We start from the raw sequence: 20,488 nt of genomic DNA, 5'->3' as shown, positions 1-20,488 counted from the left end.
GGAGTCCCCTCGGGTATGATGGCTTTGAGACCCACAGCACAGCCAGACAACCTGTGACTGACAGATTCAGGGATGCTTTTAACTTACCAAAAGCTGAAGCAGTATCTCGCTGGGCCCTGTGTAAATGCTGTTTCTCTGCAGAAAACACAAGGTTGGAAAGAAGGTACCTCTCATTTACTTTGCAGTACTGCGGTATAAAGATGCGCATGAAGGCTCTGCCCTTCGGGAGGTGATCTGCTTCAGCGTGGCCCTGCAGTATCTTGTGTGCTTGGCCAACATATGGGCTATGTAGCAAACACCTTGTCTTCGATGGTTGTTGCAGAATGGCAATGCTCTGACTACATGGTTAGTGTCAAAAATTGGGTAACTAGCAGTGTATAGGTAAAAGCTCCTGCCACAAATCAAAATAGCTCGGGAGATCTTTCTTGTGTGTTCCTGCTGAGGGAGAAGTGGCGATATGGGCAGCAGCAGTGCCTAGATAAGGAAATTGGTAATTATGGCCCAAATATGTAGGCCAAAACAGCACGTCGAACTGTACTTAAAAGTGCAGTTGTGCACTAATGCAGTTTACAAGAGCGTAATGCACTGCAGAGACTGTCATGCTAACTAAAACGTGATTGCCTTCTCCACAAAGAGTTTCTGACAGGTATATAGAGAAAGTGGCCAACTTTCACATCACGATATGTGTTTACAGAGAGATTCAATGACAGTGTAAATGCAGCCACTCAGCGCTGGAAGCCACGCATCTAACCGAGGTGGGCTACTCTGAAGGAATTGCTGTTTACTCAACCATTCACATCAAAATCTAAAATTACAAGCATCCAAGTCTGTGCAGCTGCTATCATTTCTGATACTGCTGTTCAGGACTATGTCGAAATGAGTGGCATGTAGTGAACACATTCCCTAAAGCCAGCATAGTGTATTACCCGGGTAGTCAAAGTTTCTCTGTTCCTGCAAACCATGTCCCAGGTTTTATTTGTGGCAGAGGTGCGTGCTGCATGCCTGGAGTTGGGGGGCTCTGGAAGCAAGAGTGGCTCCACGGTGGTCCTGAAGTGCTTCACTAAAGGTTGGGCTGGGCTGGGCCCCTGAGCAATCAGTTGATCGTGCCTCTTTATTATCTTATAAATGGGGTCCAGGAAGCTACCACAATATGTATAATAGTAGGGGAGGAAGCCTAGTCAGCATAACTGTTTTCTAGTAGTAATGCTGATGTTTTGTGCCTTCGTCCTCATGCTGTGGGACTATTTGTTCTTGAAGATAAATATGTGCATAACTATTGGAAAGGTTGAACTTCTGTATTGCTTCTGTTTGCACATGCTCACAGTAACTTTTTTATAGCCTCTTGGGGACTGCAGATAGGCCTTACAACGTATGCTGCTGCTTTTAAACTTCATAGCAACACTGTATTTGCACAAAGCAATGCCTACAGCTTAAAATTCTAGAAAGTAACTCTTATATTAATTTAAAAAATGAATAGGAACCATACTTTGCATTTTCTAACCCTTCATGGTTTTCTCCAGAGGGCAGCTGAGACTTACGACAATTTGTTCAGTAACTGGACAGTACATGTATATTCGAATGTTATATTATATTGGAAAATCATTGTAAGATGTGTCCACCAGATTTGAGCTGCAGTTGTGTGGTCCTTTCCAGCATTGTTTTATATATGCAGCATTATTTTAAGCAGTGGGTTTTTTTGGTAAAAAACAATAAAGAATTCATGCGAAGAAGGAAAGTAATAGCACATCAGATGCTAGCTTATATATGCACATACATATGTAAATACATATGGGGTGGAAACAAACCCCGATATTTGGCAGCTTTTCATAGCATCACACGTGTCAGTAATATCCACAAGTAGAAATGATGGGCACTGAAGTCGCACCAGCCTTACATATTTCCATATCTGTGTGTCTATGTTTCACCATTGAATAAGAGTCTGTGTAATGTTAACTCTTTCTTTTTATACATAGTTTGCAGTTTGTGTTGCTGACGCTTCTCTTAATTTTCAGCATACTGGTTAAGAAAGGCAGGCAAAGGTGAAACTTCCAGAAACAAAGGCGTTGCTGATTTCTCCTGTTGCTGGAAGTACGCATCTGCTTCAGCTCATTCTCCTACAGCAGGAGACAGTTGCCAGTACCAGGCCTGGCTACAGGCATCTGTGAAATTTAAAAAGCTGTGTCTATGAGGAGCCTATTAAATCTAAAGAGAGCCTCAGAGGAGCTGTCAGTCACTTATTTTAGCATAAATCATAAGGATTTGTAGCATTATACTTTCAATGAGCTTTTCTCCCCTCACACCTATGTTATTGTGCTATCAGTGAAATGATAGGTCTTGTCTCCAGGTAACAAAGACCTGATGATGATTCGGGGAGGCTACATTAATCTCACCTGCTCACTTTGTCTTCTCCCTTATCAGTAGGGAATGCAGTTGGAAAACAGATGGAGCAGCCAAAAGCCTATCATCAGCTGGGGGTTGTCCATGCAACCAGAGCCACCTGATGGCACATAAAGCTGACGCTTTGCATTTACCAACCTACTTCCCTAATTTGGAAGGCCTGGACGTTTTCTGTTGAAAGCATGTACAGCTTTTTCCACCCACTCAGCATTATGGAAGGATAAATCTGTCCTTCATCTATGCCCTTTGAAGCTGTAACTTCTGTGAGGCTTTTTTTTTTTTTTTTTTGAGGTGATTAGTGCATGGTTTTCGCCACAAGTAAATGAAGCTCATTCACTGAAAATAATACTCTGTACACATTATACGCATTATAGTCACAGGTTATGATTTGTTCTGTTGGTGAAATCCAGCTGGTTTCTTTGAGAATAAACACTGCTAAAACCAGCAAGCAGCAGGTCTGGTAAGTGTAACTGCAGTAGAGAAGTGTGGCAGGACACTGCATGTTAATTAGCTATGGACCCTGCAGCCTTGATGAAGAGCAGGTAGGAAGAACATGTTTCTGTGATACACAGTATTGGATGCATGATTTCGGGTGCCCAGCTCAGCAGAGTGTCAGTGGAAGCTGCATTGCACACTTCTGCAAGTTGCCTATCAAACTTGCATTCATCAAATATTGTATTTCGTCCTTATTGGGGTGTACAGGATTATTACAGGAATACAGGTGGAGCTCCCGCAAATGGTTCAGAGTACTGATAAAGAAAGAGAAGCAAAAATGCATTCTCACCACAGATTCTTCTCTGCTTGCTGGATATACCCCCTTTGCTGCAGAGAGGACTGCTGATAGCAGATAGCAAGCCTGTGGCAGAAGCTGGGGAGCTGAACCTCACTACAGTTTGGATGAGTAAGCAAATGCCCAGGTGAATGTGCAGGTAATGGAGAGGGTAAGGTTTGCAGATTTGGAACATGGTCAGTAGTAGAGATCTGGCTTTTTTCTTTGTTTTAGGTTTACTTGACAGAGTAAATCATGATTTGAAGTAGAGGAACAACATGCATGGTTAAAAAAATAACATTATTGAAAACTGCCAGGCACCAATTTTCAATTTGGAAGGATCCTAGACAGGCAGAAGGGAAGCGACTCTTCCTATAAGGAGGACTGTGGGCAGAATGCAGACAACTCACTAGAGGGAAGTGGTTAGAACAGTGTCTCCTGTTGAGATTCCTTTGCATAGGACAACTGTGGTAGCATTGATTTAACTACATTAGTTTTTCTAATTTTTTGTGTTACCTTGTTTTTCCTAATTCCTAGGTTTTTTCCATTGCATTTATTGACTTTTAACCAGAGTGATCAGTGATTTCCCCCCTCCCCCATACTTTGCAAAATGATCATCTGATTTGCTTTCTGGTACCTTAATTTTTCTCTTGAGACTCCTTCATGCTTAAAGAAATGTAAGAAATGTATACATGTTTTGGGAAGTACCTCTTTTGTAAAAATACAAATTGTTACTAAGAAATAAAGTATTTTTTTTATTTACCTTTACACTGGGAAGTATGGATAATTCTTATCTGTTACTGTACTGCCAAGCCTTAGGTATGTTAACCACGCAATTTTCACTAAGTGGAAGTAGAAAAGGTGCAGAAAGCAAGTGAGGAAAACCAAGTAGCTTTAATGCTGCTGTTGGCTCTGCCAACATGGCCACAGAGCCCTTCCATGTATTTGATTGAGAGTAGGTGGAGTGGAGTCAGGGTCAGACTTTCCTATGATGCTGTAGTCTTTGTGTGCATCCTTGCATCTGGCCGATGCCAGGGGGAAGAAACTGCTGCTTATTGACTGCTTTTCCAAAGTTAGGGGCTTGCTTGAACTATTTTTTCCTTTGTTTTGATGCAAGAGTTGGAGCATAGATCAATAAGGTATACATTTCTTAGTGTCTAACTCCTAAAACAACTGTATATGGAAGGTCCATCTGCTCTTCCTCTTACCTGCTTATGGATCCTCACAGACCAATATCTAAAGGGACGTACTTACAAGGGATACTTGTACATAGACAAGCTAAAGTATGCTTTACTAGCAAATGTGGACCATAATGTGTGTGAAAGAAAACTTTCTTTTTTTTTTTTTCCCCCCGTGCTTTCCATAGTTGGAGAGGTGCACCCTAGTCAGGGACTCAGGTGCACTACTGGTTTTTGTTAAATCATGATCACAGTGAAGTCTTAATGTGGGGCTGTGATTGCACCTTCCCAGAAACAGCCGTTGACCAAGTGGGATGCAGTGACCACCTCCTCGTCATCTTATGGTTGCTTCTTCTCATTGGTTTGGTTTAATCCTGTGCAGGCTGTTGGGAAGAGGTTAGTGGCTGTGGTAGAAAGGGAGCCCAAGTATCTCACCCCATGAGAAACAGTCCATTGGTTTCCAGGTGCCTCTGGAAGGAGTCAGCAGGTTTGGGCCCCCTTTGCCATCTCCACTCCGGTGCCACCATGACTGCAGCCCCATTTCCCAGGCCTCTCGCCGCAGTGAAGCAGCAGCATGAGCAAGGGGAAGGATACACGTGGCAAAAGTTCCACCTTCTTTTTCAGAAAATCTTCTCCCTTGGTGCACTGCCAACTTGACATTGACTTAAAATCTAGGATGACAGGGCAATATACTCTTAGTTAGAGTACCAAAACAAAATCTCTCATAGTTCTGATAGGAAAAACATATGCTGTTTAGCCTTTTATTCAGCATTTATGTATAAATTATGTGTTTTTTCTGCACTATTAGCCTGTGGGGTATATTGATCCACACTGTCAATATCAAGTTATGAAAAAGCAAGAAGGCTAGCTCTTTTTTTAGTATGCTGCCTATTGATTTTTTTTTAAAAAAAGTAAAAAAGGATTCATAGCAAAATATAATGGGGGATTTTAGGTAATTATTTTTGAGCTACAGGTTTTATTTGACTTAATAGAAACTTTTAAGTCTCTTTAAGCTATTGGATACACAGCAGCATTGCTGACTAGCATAACAAGAAGATAAAATACAATTGGAGTAGTTTTAGCAAATGGAAAAGTGCTTTGGAAGGGCAACTGAGAAGCATAACAGAAGTACGCTGCAGGAGCAGCCAAAGGCTAACCTCAGAAAGAGTGAGAAGTTTCACCAAGCTACAAAGGCTTTGTTGATCCTGTTTTGCCTAATTAGGTATACACTTTAAAGTTGAAATGCATTGCAGTATTGACTCAAACTGTTTTCCCGCATTTGCTGCTCATCTCTTGGCAGATAGCTTGTACTATCAAACTTTAGTAAGCTACAACTCACTTCCTTGGCAGATGTGCCAGACCATTTGTAAAAAATCACACCATATGCTGGTAACTACTTTAATAAATTATTTTCAATCTTTCAGTATGTTAAAAAAAAATAGTTCTTTTAGTCATGGCTGCATATTGAACAGAAGTATTTACAAGAAGATATGTTGGCCATCTTACCTCTTCCTCTGAATTATAAGAACTATCCTAAGCAATGTTTTGTAAAATTTGCATCACAGTAAATCATTAACAGTGGCCTTTCAGCTGCAGCATCAACTGTGGGAAAAATAGCTTCTTTTCCCCACTGTACGGTGCTCAGAAAAAACACAGCTGGGTTTTCTGATGCTGACCACAACTTGCCAATGTTGGAAGTGTCTTTTGACGTGGTTCCACCCAGATCTTGTGGAAACATTGTCTCTGCTAGCCTTAGACTAATTCAAGCATTTTCAAGTAGGTAGATGTTTTTTCCGTAACTCCTATTTGTAAATATTTGCTTGGAATTACACTACATTTTTTCCTACTTACAGCAACACCACTATATATGTAACTTTTTAAAACCTGTAAGATTTACTCAAAGGACTTGAAAACTTAAACCGGCAAATCAGCCTGCAAAACAAATCTGACTGGTTTTGGATTACCACCGAATCTAGAAATAGAGTTAGAGTAATTCTGAGCCAAAAGCTAGGCTTTCCATACAATAGTGTGATTAGAAGGCCATTGAAATCACAGGTGATGTTTTGGGGTGGTGGTTTGTATAAAGAAGCTTAGGACTTTTCCTTTGAAAGGAAAATTTTGCTGTAACAAAGCCCATGCAGTACAAAGGCACCGGTAGCTTCCATGGGTTTTCCTTCCAGTTCTTTAGCAGATTTTGGAGCCTTCCTGATTTAAAAGGGACTGGATTAAAAAGCAGAGATGGGCTTACTGCTGCCAAGCAAACCAGAGCTTTGCTGGTCCTGTTTCAAAGATATTGGTCTTAGCAGTTTCCTTTGTCTTCTTGGAGCTAGGCGTTGGAACAGAGGCTGAGGTGGGAAGGTAGGAAGGTTGATGTGCTGACACAAGTAATTCATTTTGCAGCAGTGTTTTGCATCAGTTACTGAGCTTTGAATTGACCATTTGGTCTCAAGCTTTGCAGGAGCTAATGGTAGGAGCAGATTTTATATAGTTTGAAAGCTTTGCTGACTTGGAAAGTAGTATCTGGTTTACTTTAAGTGGCAACGATAATGCATTTAATGATGGACATTCAAATTTTAAAGGAGTATGACTATGTACAAATTTCTTTTGCATACCTAACAAATTCTAGAAACTTTTTATGATTATAGTTACTGTCATGATTATTGCTTTATATATAACATTTGAAGTTCCTAAGCTGACAAAAGGTTATTAGTCATCATTTTTTAGATGCAATCTAGGCATTTGGTACATTCAGACTGAGGAAACTTTTCTTCTGTGATGGTCTCCAGTGTACTCCTTTAACAGCAAGGATGATGGAAAATGTTCAGAGAAACACTCAGTGTGCACCTCCCTAGGGTAAAGCTTACAGTAACGATCGCCCCTGTAAACTACGCACTGTAGCATCTAGTACAATCTTTTCAAAAGCCTGCGCTAAAGTCGTTCCAAATCAAGCTACAAGCAAAGCTTAGGGGAAGGGAAGCTGTATTCTGGTGGGGGAAGTGGGGAAAATAGCCACCGAAATACTGAAACAGCTGGATGTTTTGAAATCTTGGAGCAGAAATAGCCTTCAGTGAAATAGAGCAGTTGAGTAGTCTGGTTTTTGAACAGGCACGCAGCACCCAGAATTTTATCTGGTCATGTTGTAGGACTGTGAAAGCTGTGATTAGAGTGCTCTGTGGGATTTTGGACCTAAACTCATGGAGGCCCCAGCCTTGAGCTCGCACATACAAAGCCATGTGCTTGTGCAGGAAAACTGTTCCTCCGGTGCAGTGCATGACTGGCTGAACTATAGAGCAAAACGCCGGTGAGAAGCATGCATTGGCCTCTGTCTTTTTGACCAGAGATGGAGGAGGGAACTGAGGTTTTCTTTAATGATAAGGTGATAAAGCCCATGCAGCCTTGGTGGATGAGACAGGTTATCTCAGCTACTTCCTAATTATAGCTGGTTTCTTTGTACTGATAAGGAAAACATTTGATTTGTATGGAATCTGAAAGGAGTAGGAGCATATTAGTTGTTAGTGTTCATAGGAGGGAGGATTTCTGAAGTCTTGATGTGTTTCCTATAGCATTTTTTCCTCATTTATAAGGAGAAAGTCTGGGTGTTTTAAACAAGCATAATGCTTTGTGTAGACTAATGATAGCTGAATTCTGCTGGCGTTTAATGCCTGCTCTCCAACTCTGGTGTTTTCAGTATCTCTTTAGCTTTAAATACCCTGCCTGTTTCCTGATCTGCACTGCCTGATGCCTTGATGTTGCTGGGTGCCAAGCCCCCTCATCTCCCTAATCTGCCTGACTAGTTGCCAAAATCAGTGTTAAGCATGTAAGTGCTCCTGTTTGTGAGGGTTTGGCTACTTGCAGCTTTGGAGTTAAGTAGGTGTTTCTTTGACCAGCTTGTCAAAAGAGAATTCAACATCTTCCAGAGTCACAACGATATTTGAGTTGGGTCTTCCCCCCCTGCCCCCACAAAAAAAAACCAGCTTCAAATGTGCATTTCCATTCTGTTACTTCACATCTTCAAAGAGCTCAAGTTAGCAGTGACAATTCCAAAGGGTAATTGCTGTCCATTGCATGAGTGCTTATAAGATGATAAAGGATTTTTTTTCCTTTGGTGTTAAAATTGCCTGTGCTTTAATATTATTCAGGGTTTAAAACTCATTGAAGAAATGCTGTGATAAAGTATAAGAACCCTTCAGCAAGTTCCGTTACGTTGTTTTACAAATGTATGTTACATTAAATACTGTTGGATATGTTTATCTGCAGTTAGTTTCCCTCTTGAATAATAGGATGATTCTCTTGTAACTAATAGTCTTTTTGAAATCCTAATCACCCACGTGTGGATTTGTTTCACTATTTAAACAGGTAGAGATAAGAAGCAATGTACTGTTTATATAACCTGTATCAGATAACATATCCACAAACACATACTTTTTAATCATATTTGTAAGGTGAAGATAATCAATGTTTGAATTTTCTTGGAATTGCTTGCCCTGCTTCCCTATTTTGATGGCCAGCATATGAAACAAGTAACCACCAAACTGAAATGGGGGCTGTCATATGCATGAATTTTGATAACACAAGCCTTTTTTTTTTTTCCTTTTTGCTTGCTTTAAACCAGTCTTTTTACATCCTGAAGTGTATCTTATGTTTTCTGTGGTATGTCAGAAGATTAATGACCAAGGGCAATTCTTGTGTGAGCTGTGCATAAGAGTGCCTGTTGTAGCTCATGTGAAGAGGCTTGTTTTCAGTAAAGCGAGCTGGATCACAAGGACAAGCTTGTTGAAAAAAATGGCACCTGGGCCTCCATTGCAGAGGTCTGCAGACTCAAGACTGAGCGGTGTTTGGCTCCCAGGCTGTTGTGGCTCAGCAAAACGGATGATTGAAGTCCCATTATGTCCATACAGGTGACTTTGTCAGGCCCAGATAGGGAAACATGAAGTCCATGACGTTTGCTGTATTTTCCCTTCTCTGCTCCCATGATCAGTGTTATGAATGTCTTTAAAGTTTACTAAATGTCTTACTGGAAGTTACTTTTTGCCAGGCAAGGAAAAGAGAGGGAGAAAAAAATAGTTGAAAGTTGAGTCCTGTCTGAAAAGTCCAACTTCCATGCAGCATGGAAGGTGGCCAACCAGCTGGAAAGCAGTTTTGGAGAAAGGGTCCTGGGGGTCCTGGTGGACACCAAGTTGAACATGAGCCAGCGGTATGCCCTTGCAGCAAAGAAGGCTAATGGTATTCTGGGCTGCATTAGGCAAAGTATTGTCAGCAGGTCAGGGGAGGTGATCCTTCCCCTCTGCTCAGTGCTGGTGAGGCCACATCTGGAGCGGTGTGTCCATTACTGGGCTTCTCAGTACAAGAGACAGGGACATACTGGAGAGAGCCCAATGAAGGCCATGAAGAGCAATGAAGACGATGGACTGGAGCATCTCTCCTATGAGGAAAGGCTGAGAGAGCTGTGACTGTTCAGCCGAGAGAAGAGAAGGCTCAGGGGGGATCTCATCAATGTGTACAAATACCCAAAGGGAGGCTTCAAAGAAGATGGAGCCAGGCTCTTTTCAGTGGTGCCCAGTAATAGGACAAGATGCGATGGGCACAAACTGAAATGCAGGACATAACTGAACATCAGGAAACACTTTTTCCCTGTGAGGGTGACTGAGCACTGGCACACGTTGCCCAGAGAGGTTGTGGAGTCTCCATCCTTGGAGATACTCAAAATCATCTGAACATGGTCCAGGACAACTGGCTGTAGGTGGCCCTGCTTGAACAGGGACATTGGACCCGATGACCTCCAGACGTACCTTCTAACCTCAACCAATCTGGGATTCTGTGAACTCTCTCAATTTTTTCTCTAAGTAGTGCTTTTAATTTAATAGTGCTGGGACAGTAAGTTTGTGCTGTCAAGTCTTGTCTCATTCAAAGCTGGAGTGTTTTTTCTAATCCGTTTTGCATTGTACCAACACCCAGCTGTCATTCATATACTGCTTTGTCTCAAAAAAAAAAAAAAAAAGCTACTGTTAATAAATGCATAGCCAAAGAAGAGCAATGAAGCTGGTGAAGGGTCTAGAAAACAAGTCCTATAAGGAGCAACTGAGGGAACTGGGGTTGTTTAGTTTGGAGAAAAGGAGGCTGAGGGGAGACCTTATCACTCTCTACAGCTACCTGAAAGGATGATGTAGCGAGGTGAGTGTCAGGAAGAAGCATCAAGTTGTGCCAGGGGAGTTTTTATATTGGATGTTAGAAAAAATTTCTTCACCAAAAGGGTTATCAAGCACTGGAACAGGCTGCCCAGGGAAGTGGTTGAGTCAGCATCCCTGGAGGTATTTAAAAGACGTGTAGACGTGGTGCTTAGGGACATGGTTTAGTGGTGGACTTGGCAGTGTTAGGCTTACAGTTGGACTTGATGATCTTAAGGGTCTCTTCCAGCCTGAATGATTCTATGATTTGAAAAGGTGACTTCCCGATCTTAAGAACATGTAATTATTGTTTTTGTGAAATACTGATGTTTCCTAAAAGAAATCACTTAGGCTGGTACCTAAGCGGATGCTCAAGAGGACCTAAGTGTATGCCTATATTGCTGAAATGCATTTAGGAAGTGGAAGGCAGAAAGAAAAATCTGCCTGTTGCAACTTAAGAGCTGATAGCAAGCAACTTTCATAAAATATTTATTTTATGAGGCAAAGCTTTTTAACCTCCCACAACATATTAAATACAAGCTAATCTGGGCTACCTGGAGATAAGATGGGAGGACCAACACCTCAAGTAAAGATTTGGAGTGCTCATCCTAATGTAGACTTTCCAAAGTAGTTAACTTTCCAAAGTAGGTGCTAAATAGACATAATAGCTCTTGGGTTTGGACACTTCCATTCCAGAAGCTGCTAATTGACCTCCTCTGCTTGCTGCTGCTGATTGCTGCAAAGAACTGTAGTAGCCAACGTGTCCTGCTGTTCTCTGGTAATGAGACCTTGCTCCTTGGGTCCAGAAAATGTAATAGAAGGCATCATTGCTGAACCTGCTGGGGCAGAAACATCAGCAGTAAAAAATTAGGTGCAGAAGGAAAATACAGGACATCTTTGTAGATGTAAAACATCATTTAAATCAGTGGACTCCAGGGTATTGAGGGACGTTCAGCTGCCCAGTTTTCCATTGCTTTAGTAACTGGAAGTAAGCTGTGCTGTGAGGCAGCCAAGCAGGGCGGTGAAGATGAGTTTTGGGCAGTACCTCTGCTAGTCATAGTTTCCAGATACAGGTTCACAGTCTCCTGTGGATCTTGCATCTAAAGGGTGTTTGAACAGCCCCTTGTTCTGTTTTACATTTGTCACAAAAATGTTACTCTTAAGCACTTTAAAAAGATGTTTGTGGCAAGAAAAATATTCAGTACTTCAAATGGAAGGTAGAGGTGGAAAACGTGGCTGCTTTCCATATGCTTCCTACAGCTTTTGTTATTTTCTCTGGAGAAATATCAGCTTCCAGAATTTTAGATATTCACCTTCTATCCATTCCTCTTATATGATCCCACTGATTTAAAAATAATAATTAGTCTAAATGATGACCTGCATCGTATACTCTTGGTGAGGACCTAAATTAACAACAGCACACCTCCTCTGCCTTTAAGCCTCTGATCAAGTAGTCAGATTTTTACTTTGTCACCCAAATATATGGGTACTGTTTGGTTCTTCTCTTGTGAAACACAGGCAGAGAGGGGGACAAAGAAGGATGCCAGTTAGCACTGCCATGAGGATGTGGAAAGTACTGTAATTAAAAGCATCAACAGCAAATGCCATCTCAATTTCACTGTGTCCTGCTGGGATCTCTCTCTGAGTTGTCATACCTCCTGATGCTACTACTTTCTTCCCATGTCCGAACCTACATGGAAAGGTTTAATCTGGCTCAGAGTTTCTTCAGCACTGGATCAAAGTGGGGAAAATGAGTTAAACCTCAGCCTGCTCAAACCTGTATGTAAAGACATGGAAGGACAGTGAGCTGGATTAACCTGGTATATAGGTGGAATTCGTAGATAGTTCAAGTGGAGCTTCTCCCAGCGTACATGGGACAAGATCCTGCCTCTCAATTAGTGGCGTTGTTAACAGCGCTGGCTCAGTTTTAGAAGGCAACATCTGAAAATCATGCAGGGGAGCTGGCTGAGCTCGTAATTAGCTACAGAAAGATGCATCAGAAATACAGCAAGACAGGGCATGGTGTCCAGTAACTTCGTGTAGTATCATTCCCTATAGTTGCCTTTGCGCTCTCCTGCAGTTAATGAGATACAAGGGCCTTGACATTGACCGTGTGTTGTGTTAGGGCACGGAGCAATTTGTTATGTATTTGTAGATCCTGCCTTCATTTTCTTTTTCTTACAATGAGCTGGAAACTATGTAAAGGCCTCTCAGAAAATGATGGTGGAAGGTAAGCCCTGTCATATCATTAAGCAATCATTTTCTTCTATTTTCTTCTTCATCCCACCATTTTCCAAATATATCTAATAGCAACAGAGAGAGGAATTTCCAAATTTGTTGAGGTGGTTTTTTGTTTGTTTATTTCTTAAATGTATAGGTTTGCAAAGTTGTTTTGCAGAGGTTACTGCAGTTCCTGCAGTGAAAGTTTGCAGTTACTCAACTAGTTTGCACTCCTTAAATGTCCTATATTTGTTGCTATGGAAGCGGGAGGAGAAGAATTTACAGCCTCTTGTATTCTTGTAAGGACCATTTCTCTATATTTAAAGTAAAACTTGTGTGTGTCTTGTTCTGTGTTAACAAATTCCTAGAAAACTGTATGATTTTAGTTGAGGCAGAATTTATGGCAAGACATGATTGGGTGGGGGGAGGGGTCCATCTTAAGGAATGCCTTTCAGATGAAAGAGTTCTTCTAAAATCAGAGGCCAGTCTTTATCAGGCCATTCATCAATTACCTGCTCTGAATGCTATAAATGTAAATCCTTTCCAGATACAGTTTCATTCACACTCCTGAGGCTCTTTGTCAGGTCTTTGGTAGCATGTACTTGTTACCTTAGCAACTTGCAGGGGTTAAATGGGTGTCTAGGAGAGAACAACATTACAGATCTCACAGGGTCATTTTATTTTCCCCTATTGAGAGGCAATATCTCCTACGAGGAGGAGCAGTTTCTGTTTTTCTATGTGATGCAAAATACCATTACAGAATTTCAAATTACTAAATGACACTTGACTGGAATTCGAACGGGTACTAACCAGTTTACTAATTGAATATGTATTTGCAAGTCTCTTGTAATTTTGCACCCATGGAAGAGAGGAACCAAAAAGGATTTTTTTTTTTCTAGCTCTAGCAGAAATGAAAATTGGGATTCAGCTTGCAAAGCCGAAGTTGTGTTGTCACCCTCCTGGAGATCAGAATGAGGATGAGTGCAAGAGAAGGCCAAGGGAAAAAATTGTTCCAGCTTTGAATTTTACTTCCATTTATAGTTCAATTTCATAAAACATTGGTCCTATTTCCATAAAATTGAAGTTGGCTGATTTCTTCAAAAAAATCTGGTTTGATTTTTAAAGATTGCACTTACTCAGCACCATCTAGTGGACCGACTGCTATTGTCATTTAGAAAACAGCTGGTCTTCGTAAACCATACAGCAAATTAGAGCATGCAGTCCTTACGGTGTGAATAATGTACCTAAAATATGCTTGTGACTAATTATATAACAGAATCAGAAGAAGACTAGCAGGTGTTTAGTTGAAAAGGAAAAGTGTGAAGGAAAGAAAGTTTAAGATACGTGCAGGTAGTCGTGCCTGTTATCTCCTGCATTCCTTTAGTCCGTTTTGCTCCAGCCTGCTGGCCTGCTTCTCTGCCTTACCATGTGATGCCATCCAGGTTACAAGTGTCCCTAAGGAAGGATTTTGGAATACTATTTCTTTGTGCAGTACCACACAGCACAAGTCACAGCCTCATTTGTCACTGTGATACAAATGATAAATAGGAGCTGATGCTAACAGTGAGCTCTGAAGTCCTCACCTGAGGAAAATGCTCTGGAGACTTTCTAATTTAAATTGTAGGCAAGGAATTCAGTGTTTGGCTCTTGAAAAGACATGATTTTGTTTAATGAAAAAAAAATCCCTTGGGAAAACCTCCCTATAGAGTGCACATATGCACTCAATAGAATTGTCAGGTCATTCCAGCGGCTGCCTCGGGACTTGGGAAAAGTTAAGGAGTCTGCGGCTCAGGTCTTTGGGGACACATGGGAAGAGGTTTGCTTTTTCCAGCTCTAGCAAGAAGGGTTGAATCTCCGGAAAAATGAATGTCTCTAGAAGGACTGGATGTTTCTGTGGCCCTGGCTACATCACCAGCATCCTACTGCTCTCTCTTAAATAAGGTTTCTTTGGCAGCAAGCCCTTGATTTTGCAGCTCCAGTTGCAAATGAAGGGAGAGCAAAGGGAGAGGTCCTGAGTGTCTGGGCAGAAGACCCTGACAAAGGCCACAGACGTATGGGTGAGAGCAGGCAGCCAGCACACTTGCTCAGTGACACCGGGCAAGCACCAGAGGCAAAACGTCCGTCCAGTGTAAGGAGCAGCGAGCATCACTGAGAGCAGGGGCAACTATGGGAAATAGGAGCAAAGCAAAGTTGCATTATAGCAAATGCACCAAGTTGTAACATCTTCCCCTTTAAACTTCCTTGCATTTTAACGTTTCATCACTTTAGGGTCTGTTGTTTTTGTTCAATTCACATGCTTTGGACAATGAAAATAAGTGGGTCAGTTTTATTCTGTAAATTTGTATGCATTAGCACAATAACATTGTGCTGAGGTTTCCAAAAAAGCTATTCTTAAATAATTCATAGAAGCATTTCACTTCATTTTTCCAAAATCTAAATGTGCAGACTAGTTTGTTTCCCAAGTTTAAGGGAACCCAGCATTTAAATAACATTCTCTTTTCTTCCTTTTCTAAGTTTTTAATGTAGTGCAGCAGTCAGAATATCACTTGTCTGATGGCCTCCTCACAATATTGCATTGCAACATAACCTCTCCAGGCAGAAGTGGCCATTTTTTCAGATGAAGAAAATAAAAAGTTTAGGGATTTTCCTTTACAAGTTTTAAGTTTGCAACAATAGCTGTGGATACTGATTGTAGAATACGTGTTTGTCCAGTTGAGCAGGTGCAATCCCCTTTGGAAATCAACTTGGCTCCCACTGACTGCAGCAGGAAACATGGGTCTGAAAAGGTCATAATTTTTAAGTAAACAAATTTAGTGACAGGAATCCTTTTTTGTTAGAGGTTTGGGGATAAATGCTACATGCTGGAAAATAACCATCTGCAAAGGAGGTGGCTCTGCTTTTGTAATAGCTGTGAACTAAACACTAGCTAGCATATGGGAATTCAAGAAAACACTGAAAATTGTTTCCTCTCTTTCTGTTTCTCCTCTAGCTCTGGGATTGTACACAGTAAATGCAGTATATGGAGATACTATTACTATGCCTTGTCGTCTAGAAGTACCAGATGGTCTTATGTTTGGAAAATGGAAATATGTAAGTATAGCTTATCTTTACATTCATTAAAGCTGGTATAAAAGATGTGTATTTTTTGTGTGTGAGATTACAAGACTCCAATCCAATATGATTTCTGCCTCTGATACAAAGACATTTATTCCTGTGTTTGTAAGACTGCAAGATTCCAATCTGCATAGTTTCTGCCAAGCATAGATTAGAGGTTTGAGGAATGAATCTCGTTGTTCAAGAGAAATAATTATTTGGGAGTTCTCCGCCAACCTGTATTAGAGATCTGGCGTGTTACCCAGTGGTGTCTTGCTCACTTGACAGAGCCATCGTTGTACATTTGAATCCTTTTGAAGTGTGTGAAGTAGGGTGTGCTTCATCCCTGGGAAAGCACTGTCCCCACGTTGGGTTGATCTGGCAGTCACTCAGTACTGTTCCATGCTTCAGTGTGTTTAATGCACAGCGAAGAAGAGGGCAGAGCTGATCTTAGTAACTGAGTTGCTGCTGGTTTCACTCTGCTGTTTCTGGTGCGTGGAGAGCAAAGGCAAAACCACAGGTGCTGTCTTGGTTGTCTTGGTCAGCCTGCGGTAGAAACACCACAGGATGCGCTTCTCCTGTATGCAGTCAGTATCCCAGGCCAAAAGGAGAATAAGCATATCAAAGTCAAATGAAACCTGGAAGCATACGTGGAAAAAAACCACCAGGCTACCAAAATCGTTTTGTTTCTCAGACTGATACCGTGTTTTCCTGCTTCTGTGAAGTTCATCTAAATCTCCTCTCATGCTCAAACCAAAATCTTATCAGCAATAACAGGTGATTTCTACTCTGACAGTGGATTTAAAATTACATAGTTCTCTCTCTCTCTCTTTGTAAATGGCACCCACCAGCCTATTTTACAGCAGACTGGTCTGCCACTGGGGGGTGTTTTGTAATCCCCCCCGGCTCCTTCCCTTGTACCTGGAGGTTTGCAGCTTTTGCAGTCCTCATCCACTCAAGAGTTCCTTCTCCGCAAATATGTTTTGGGAAGTGAAGTCAGAAGTCTGTGGAGAACGTTTCCCCAAAAAGGGACAGTGAAACTATTTCATGTGAGCATTCAGAAGATGTAGTGCCTATGTTTTGCAATGTGTTTTTTAGTCTGCTGACTTTTCTTGGGAAGACACAAGTCCATCTTTATGAAGATGCAAGGCTATTTTGAGAAAAAGAAACGCATTATCTCTTTCCAGTGTATATGGATTGCTTATCTCAGACAAGTACCAAGCGGCAAATGCAGATGTTACAGCTTCTTCTAAATGGAAGGGGACACGAAACCTAATGTGCAAAAAAGCCCATCTAGTTGCTATTGTATGAAATTGTTGACACAGCCCACGCAACAAAGTGAAAGTGATACCTGTTCTCCCAGGGCAGCTCCCAGCATGGGAACACTTGGTTTTACCTCAGGCGAGGGGGTTGGATTGGGGTTTTTTGGTGGGGAGATTATTTCATCGGAAGGAAGAGGAACTCCATTTTCTGCTCTTCTGCCCTGGGAGCAGCAATTGGCATTGCTGGTGGGAGCCTGGGGGCACTGGGAGACGTGCACCGTGGCAGGAGGAGGTGTCGCTCCTTTCAGCATCTACCTGTGCATGCTGGGTAGGCTTACGGAGTTAAGAGCTCATTTGCACTTGACAGGCAACTTTGCACGTATCAAGTCAAGGCAAAGCTTTCTTTCCTGTGCGACAGACATCTAGAGTAATCCAAGAGTTAAAAGTGAAAGAGGGAGAAAGACTGTAAGGGAATTTGAACTTCACATTAGCTGCTGCCTCCTGCTCCCTGCCCAGCTCTGACACCACTCGTCTCTTGTCACAGCATCGTCATGCTTTTGTGGGCTCTGCAGTCAAGCTGAGGTTTTGTGCTGGGAACGCTACTCACATCAGCGCCGCAAGGTGCAAGGGATAAAAGGGAATGAAAACTTCTTCCAGCCCCCAGCACAATGCTGAACGTAGAGATGGAGTCAACCTTTCACCTCACTTTAAATAAAGGCAGACAGTGTCTGTCCCTGCTCTGTGTGTTTGTGTAAGGAGAGGGGAATCAAATCCCGCAGAGCTCTGCCTGTAACTTTGTCTCATGTAAAAATAAATTTCTGATACAGGAGGTTTGTTCAAGGCTGTCAACTATGTACGCCTTCTTAGGATGGCAACTGCATACTGATTAATATAAGGAGGATGTCTAGAAAGTGATATTTTGCAGATTATCCTGACATGCATAAATAACAATATTTGATTGTATGTATATTCCCATGCCACAAGCTCTTGGGTCCTTTAAAAACAAAGAAGAAAAAAACCCCCAAAATAAAAACTAGTTTAGAATAAAATAGGCAGTTATGCTTGATTAAATCCTGCATTTGGAATGAAGTCTGAATATCCCAGACAAACAATATGAATATGTAAAACAATCAGGAAAAAAAAAGGAAACTGCCTAGCTCACAAACGCTTCTATTTCAAATACTTTTTCATACAGAGGCAGGTGGTGCCAGAACCACCAGCCTTCATCAGAGAAAGCCCTATGCTATGCTGAGATTGAGCCAAAGGTTTGAAATTATTTCTACTGATGATATTCTCAATGTGTACCATGGCAGTCTTAAACTAGCTCTCGCATTACACTCAATTTCTTGTTTGTACAGCAGAAATTAATCAGGAAAAAAGCCATGTGATGTACTTTTTAGATTTTTTTTTTTAAATTATGGGTTTGTACCAATTGCAGATCTTCAGGAACTTCTAAATGAATGTTTATGCAAAATAGAGGTGTTCTTCCTTTTATTATAGGAAATGCCAAATGGATCTCCAGTATTTATTGCCTTCAGATCATCAACAAAAAAAAATGTACAGTATGATGATGTACCAGACTACAAAGACAGGTTGAGTCTCTCAGAAAACTATACATTATCCATCAAGAATGCAAGAATCAGTGATGAAAAGAGATTTGTATGTATGCTAGTTACAGAAGATGATGTTTCCGAAGAGCCAACGATAGTCAAAGTCTTCAGTAAGTAAATCTAGTTGTTACTACCATTAACATTCATCAGCATCTGAATCATAAATTACAGAAACTTTTGTTTAAGGGAAAGATTAAAGACAAGAAAGTAAGTTTGGCGGAGTAAATTACTAAGACTAGCAAATTTCTGCAGCTTTCAAAAATGTAATCTACTGGTGGCATTTATGTAACAGGACTGCCTGCACTTGCAGTTTATTCACGATAAGTGCTGGCTCAAAGAGAATTTTAGGCTTTGATAATGACTCACTTATGTGATGTCATTTGGCCTTGGAAATGAAAAATGTAAAATTAGCACTGATTATTTTCCATTTGTTCTCCAAGCGAATTTTTCTGCAGGAGGGAAGCATTAACTGTGTGCAGTCTGCAGGATTAGATCAGTGGAGAGCTTTAAACCAGCACTGAGCAGCTAGTGTGCAACGGTACGAACTGCAAGTGAGCGAGCAACAGGCTGGAAGATAGCTGCTAGCCCCAAATGCTTATTTTGTCCCCTGCTGAACTATCAGGAGGAAGACCAGTCTGCAGTTCTGCTTTAGAGCACAGCAAAGTTTATAAGCGTTTGATATCGCTACAGACTGATCGCAGGGCTGGTCGGCAGCGCAGACCCCAGTGCTCTGAGGTGCAGGAGCGTGGACAAACCTGGCCCTTTCCTGGTGCTGATTCAGAGCAGACCTGTAATCCCTCAAAGCCTGACTCAGCTTGCGGAGGCGGCGTTACCCCTTTTTAGGGGCACAGGTCTGAGGCTAAGGTTAAGCGTTTGTAAGTTCAGCCCTGTGACTGCAGTGGGTATCTTCCTCAGCTTCCTGGTTTTATATGGCTTTTTTTGGCCTTTGTTGCTCTTCAGGTGCTGACTTACACAGTCAAAGTAAGGCTCTGTTGTGGGAACACGTTGCTTGCAGGGATAGGCAGTTTCAAACAGATCCCACTTCTGCTTGAAAAACATGAATTCATATTTTGGAAGGGCACCTGTACTCTTCTCCCAGGGGGAAGGTGTCAGGGAGTCGTCGGTGGTGTCTAGGCAGAAGTTTGTCAGTAGCATAAATGAGTTCAAAACTAGATTAGGAGTCAACAGTAATTTCTTTCCCTTGTTTCACTTTCAATTTGACTGCAAGAACAATCGAATTAATGACAACAGGGAGGAGTGTGCTCAGAGCATGCATAGTAAACACAGCGCTTCAAAGGAAATGATAAAGAATTATCATGTTTACTTATTGCACAGCAGTAAATATGTAGATGAGACAGTGGTATATGGTGAAACGAAATGCTAACTGCTTGAATTACTGTGTACTGTACTAAATATTAACACAATGCTAACTCAGCCATGGAGCACAGCTTGTATGTTTTATTGTATGCATTAATACTAATAGAGAAAGCTTCTGTTTACTAAGGAAGATAAGAATAGAGGATGCCACATATGTAATGTGGCTGACTTAGCACTGCAAGAAAAAATTACCTTCGCAGTTTTTCATTTTGAGTTCACAACTTTAGGGTTCTCTTAACATTTCTTTGCATTTAACTTCCTTGAGTCTGTTTTGGGGGGTTTCATTTTTTGTTGTTGCTTGCTTGCTTGTTTGGTCTAATTATGAAAGAGTTAAGAATAGCCTGCAAGCTTCATTTATTTAACCAGTGGAGTTTCTAACTCCTTGAACCACAGATACAGAGCTAAGCTGCAATAGTGC

The 20,488-nt window shown here is 41.4% G+C and overlaps 1 protein-coding gene across 5 annotated transcripts in view; it reads left to right on the top strand.

Moving 5' to 3' along the window:
• ALCAM (activated leukocyte cell adhesion molecule) overlaps positions 1-20,488 on the top strand; it is a 123,615-nt gene that overhangs the window by 72,411 nt on the left and 30,716 nt on the right. For all 5 annotated transcript variants that reach the window (XM_075034150.1, XM_075034148.1, XM_075034149.1 and 2 more), the window contains exons 2-3: positions 15,718-15,818; positions 18,584-18,803. In XM_075034150.1, coding sequence (XP_074890251.1) covers positions 15,718-15,818; positions 18,584-18,803 — 321 coding nt within the window. The remainder of the gene's footprint in view (positions 1-15,717; positions 15,819-18,583; positions 18,804-20,488) is intronic.

The sequence above is a fragment of the Buteo buteo genome, chromosome 8 (genome assembly GCF_964188355.1).
Source record: "Buteo buteo chromosome 8, bButBut1.hap1.1, whole genome shotgun sequence".
In the NCBI taxonomy this organism is placed as follows: Eukaryota; Metazoa; Chordata; class Aves; order Accipitriformes; family Accipitridae; genus Buteo; species Buteo buteo.
The sequence above is the reverse complement of the archived record's forward strand: the minus strand, read 5'-3'. Positions and strand labels throughout refer to the sequence as shown.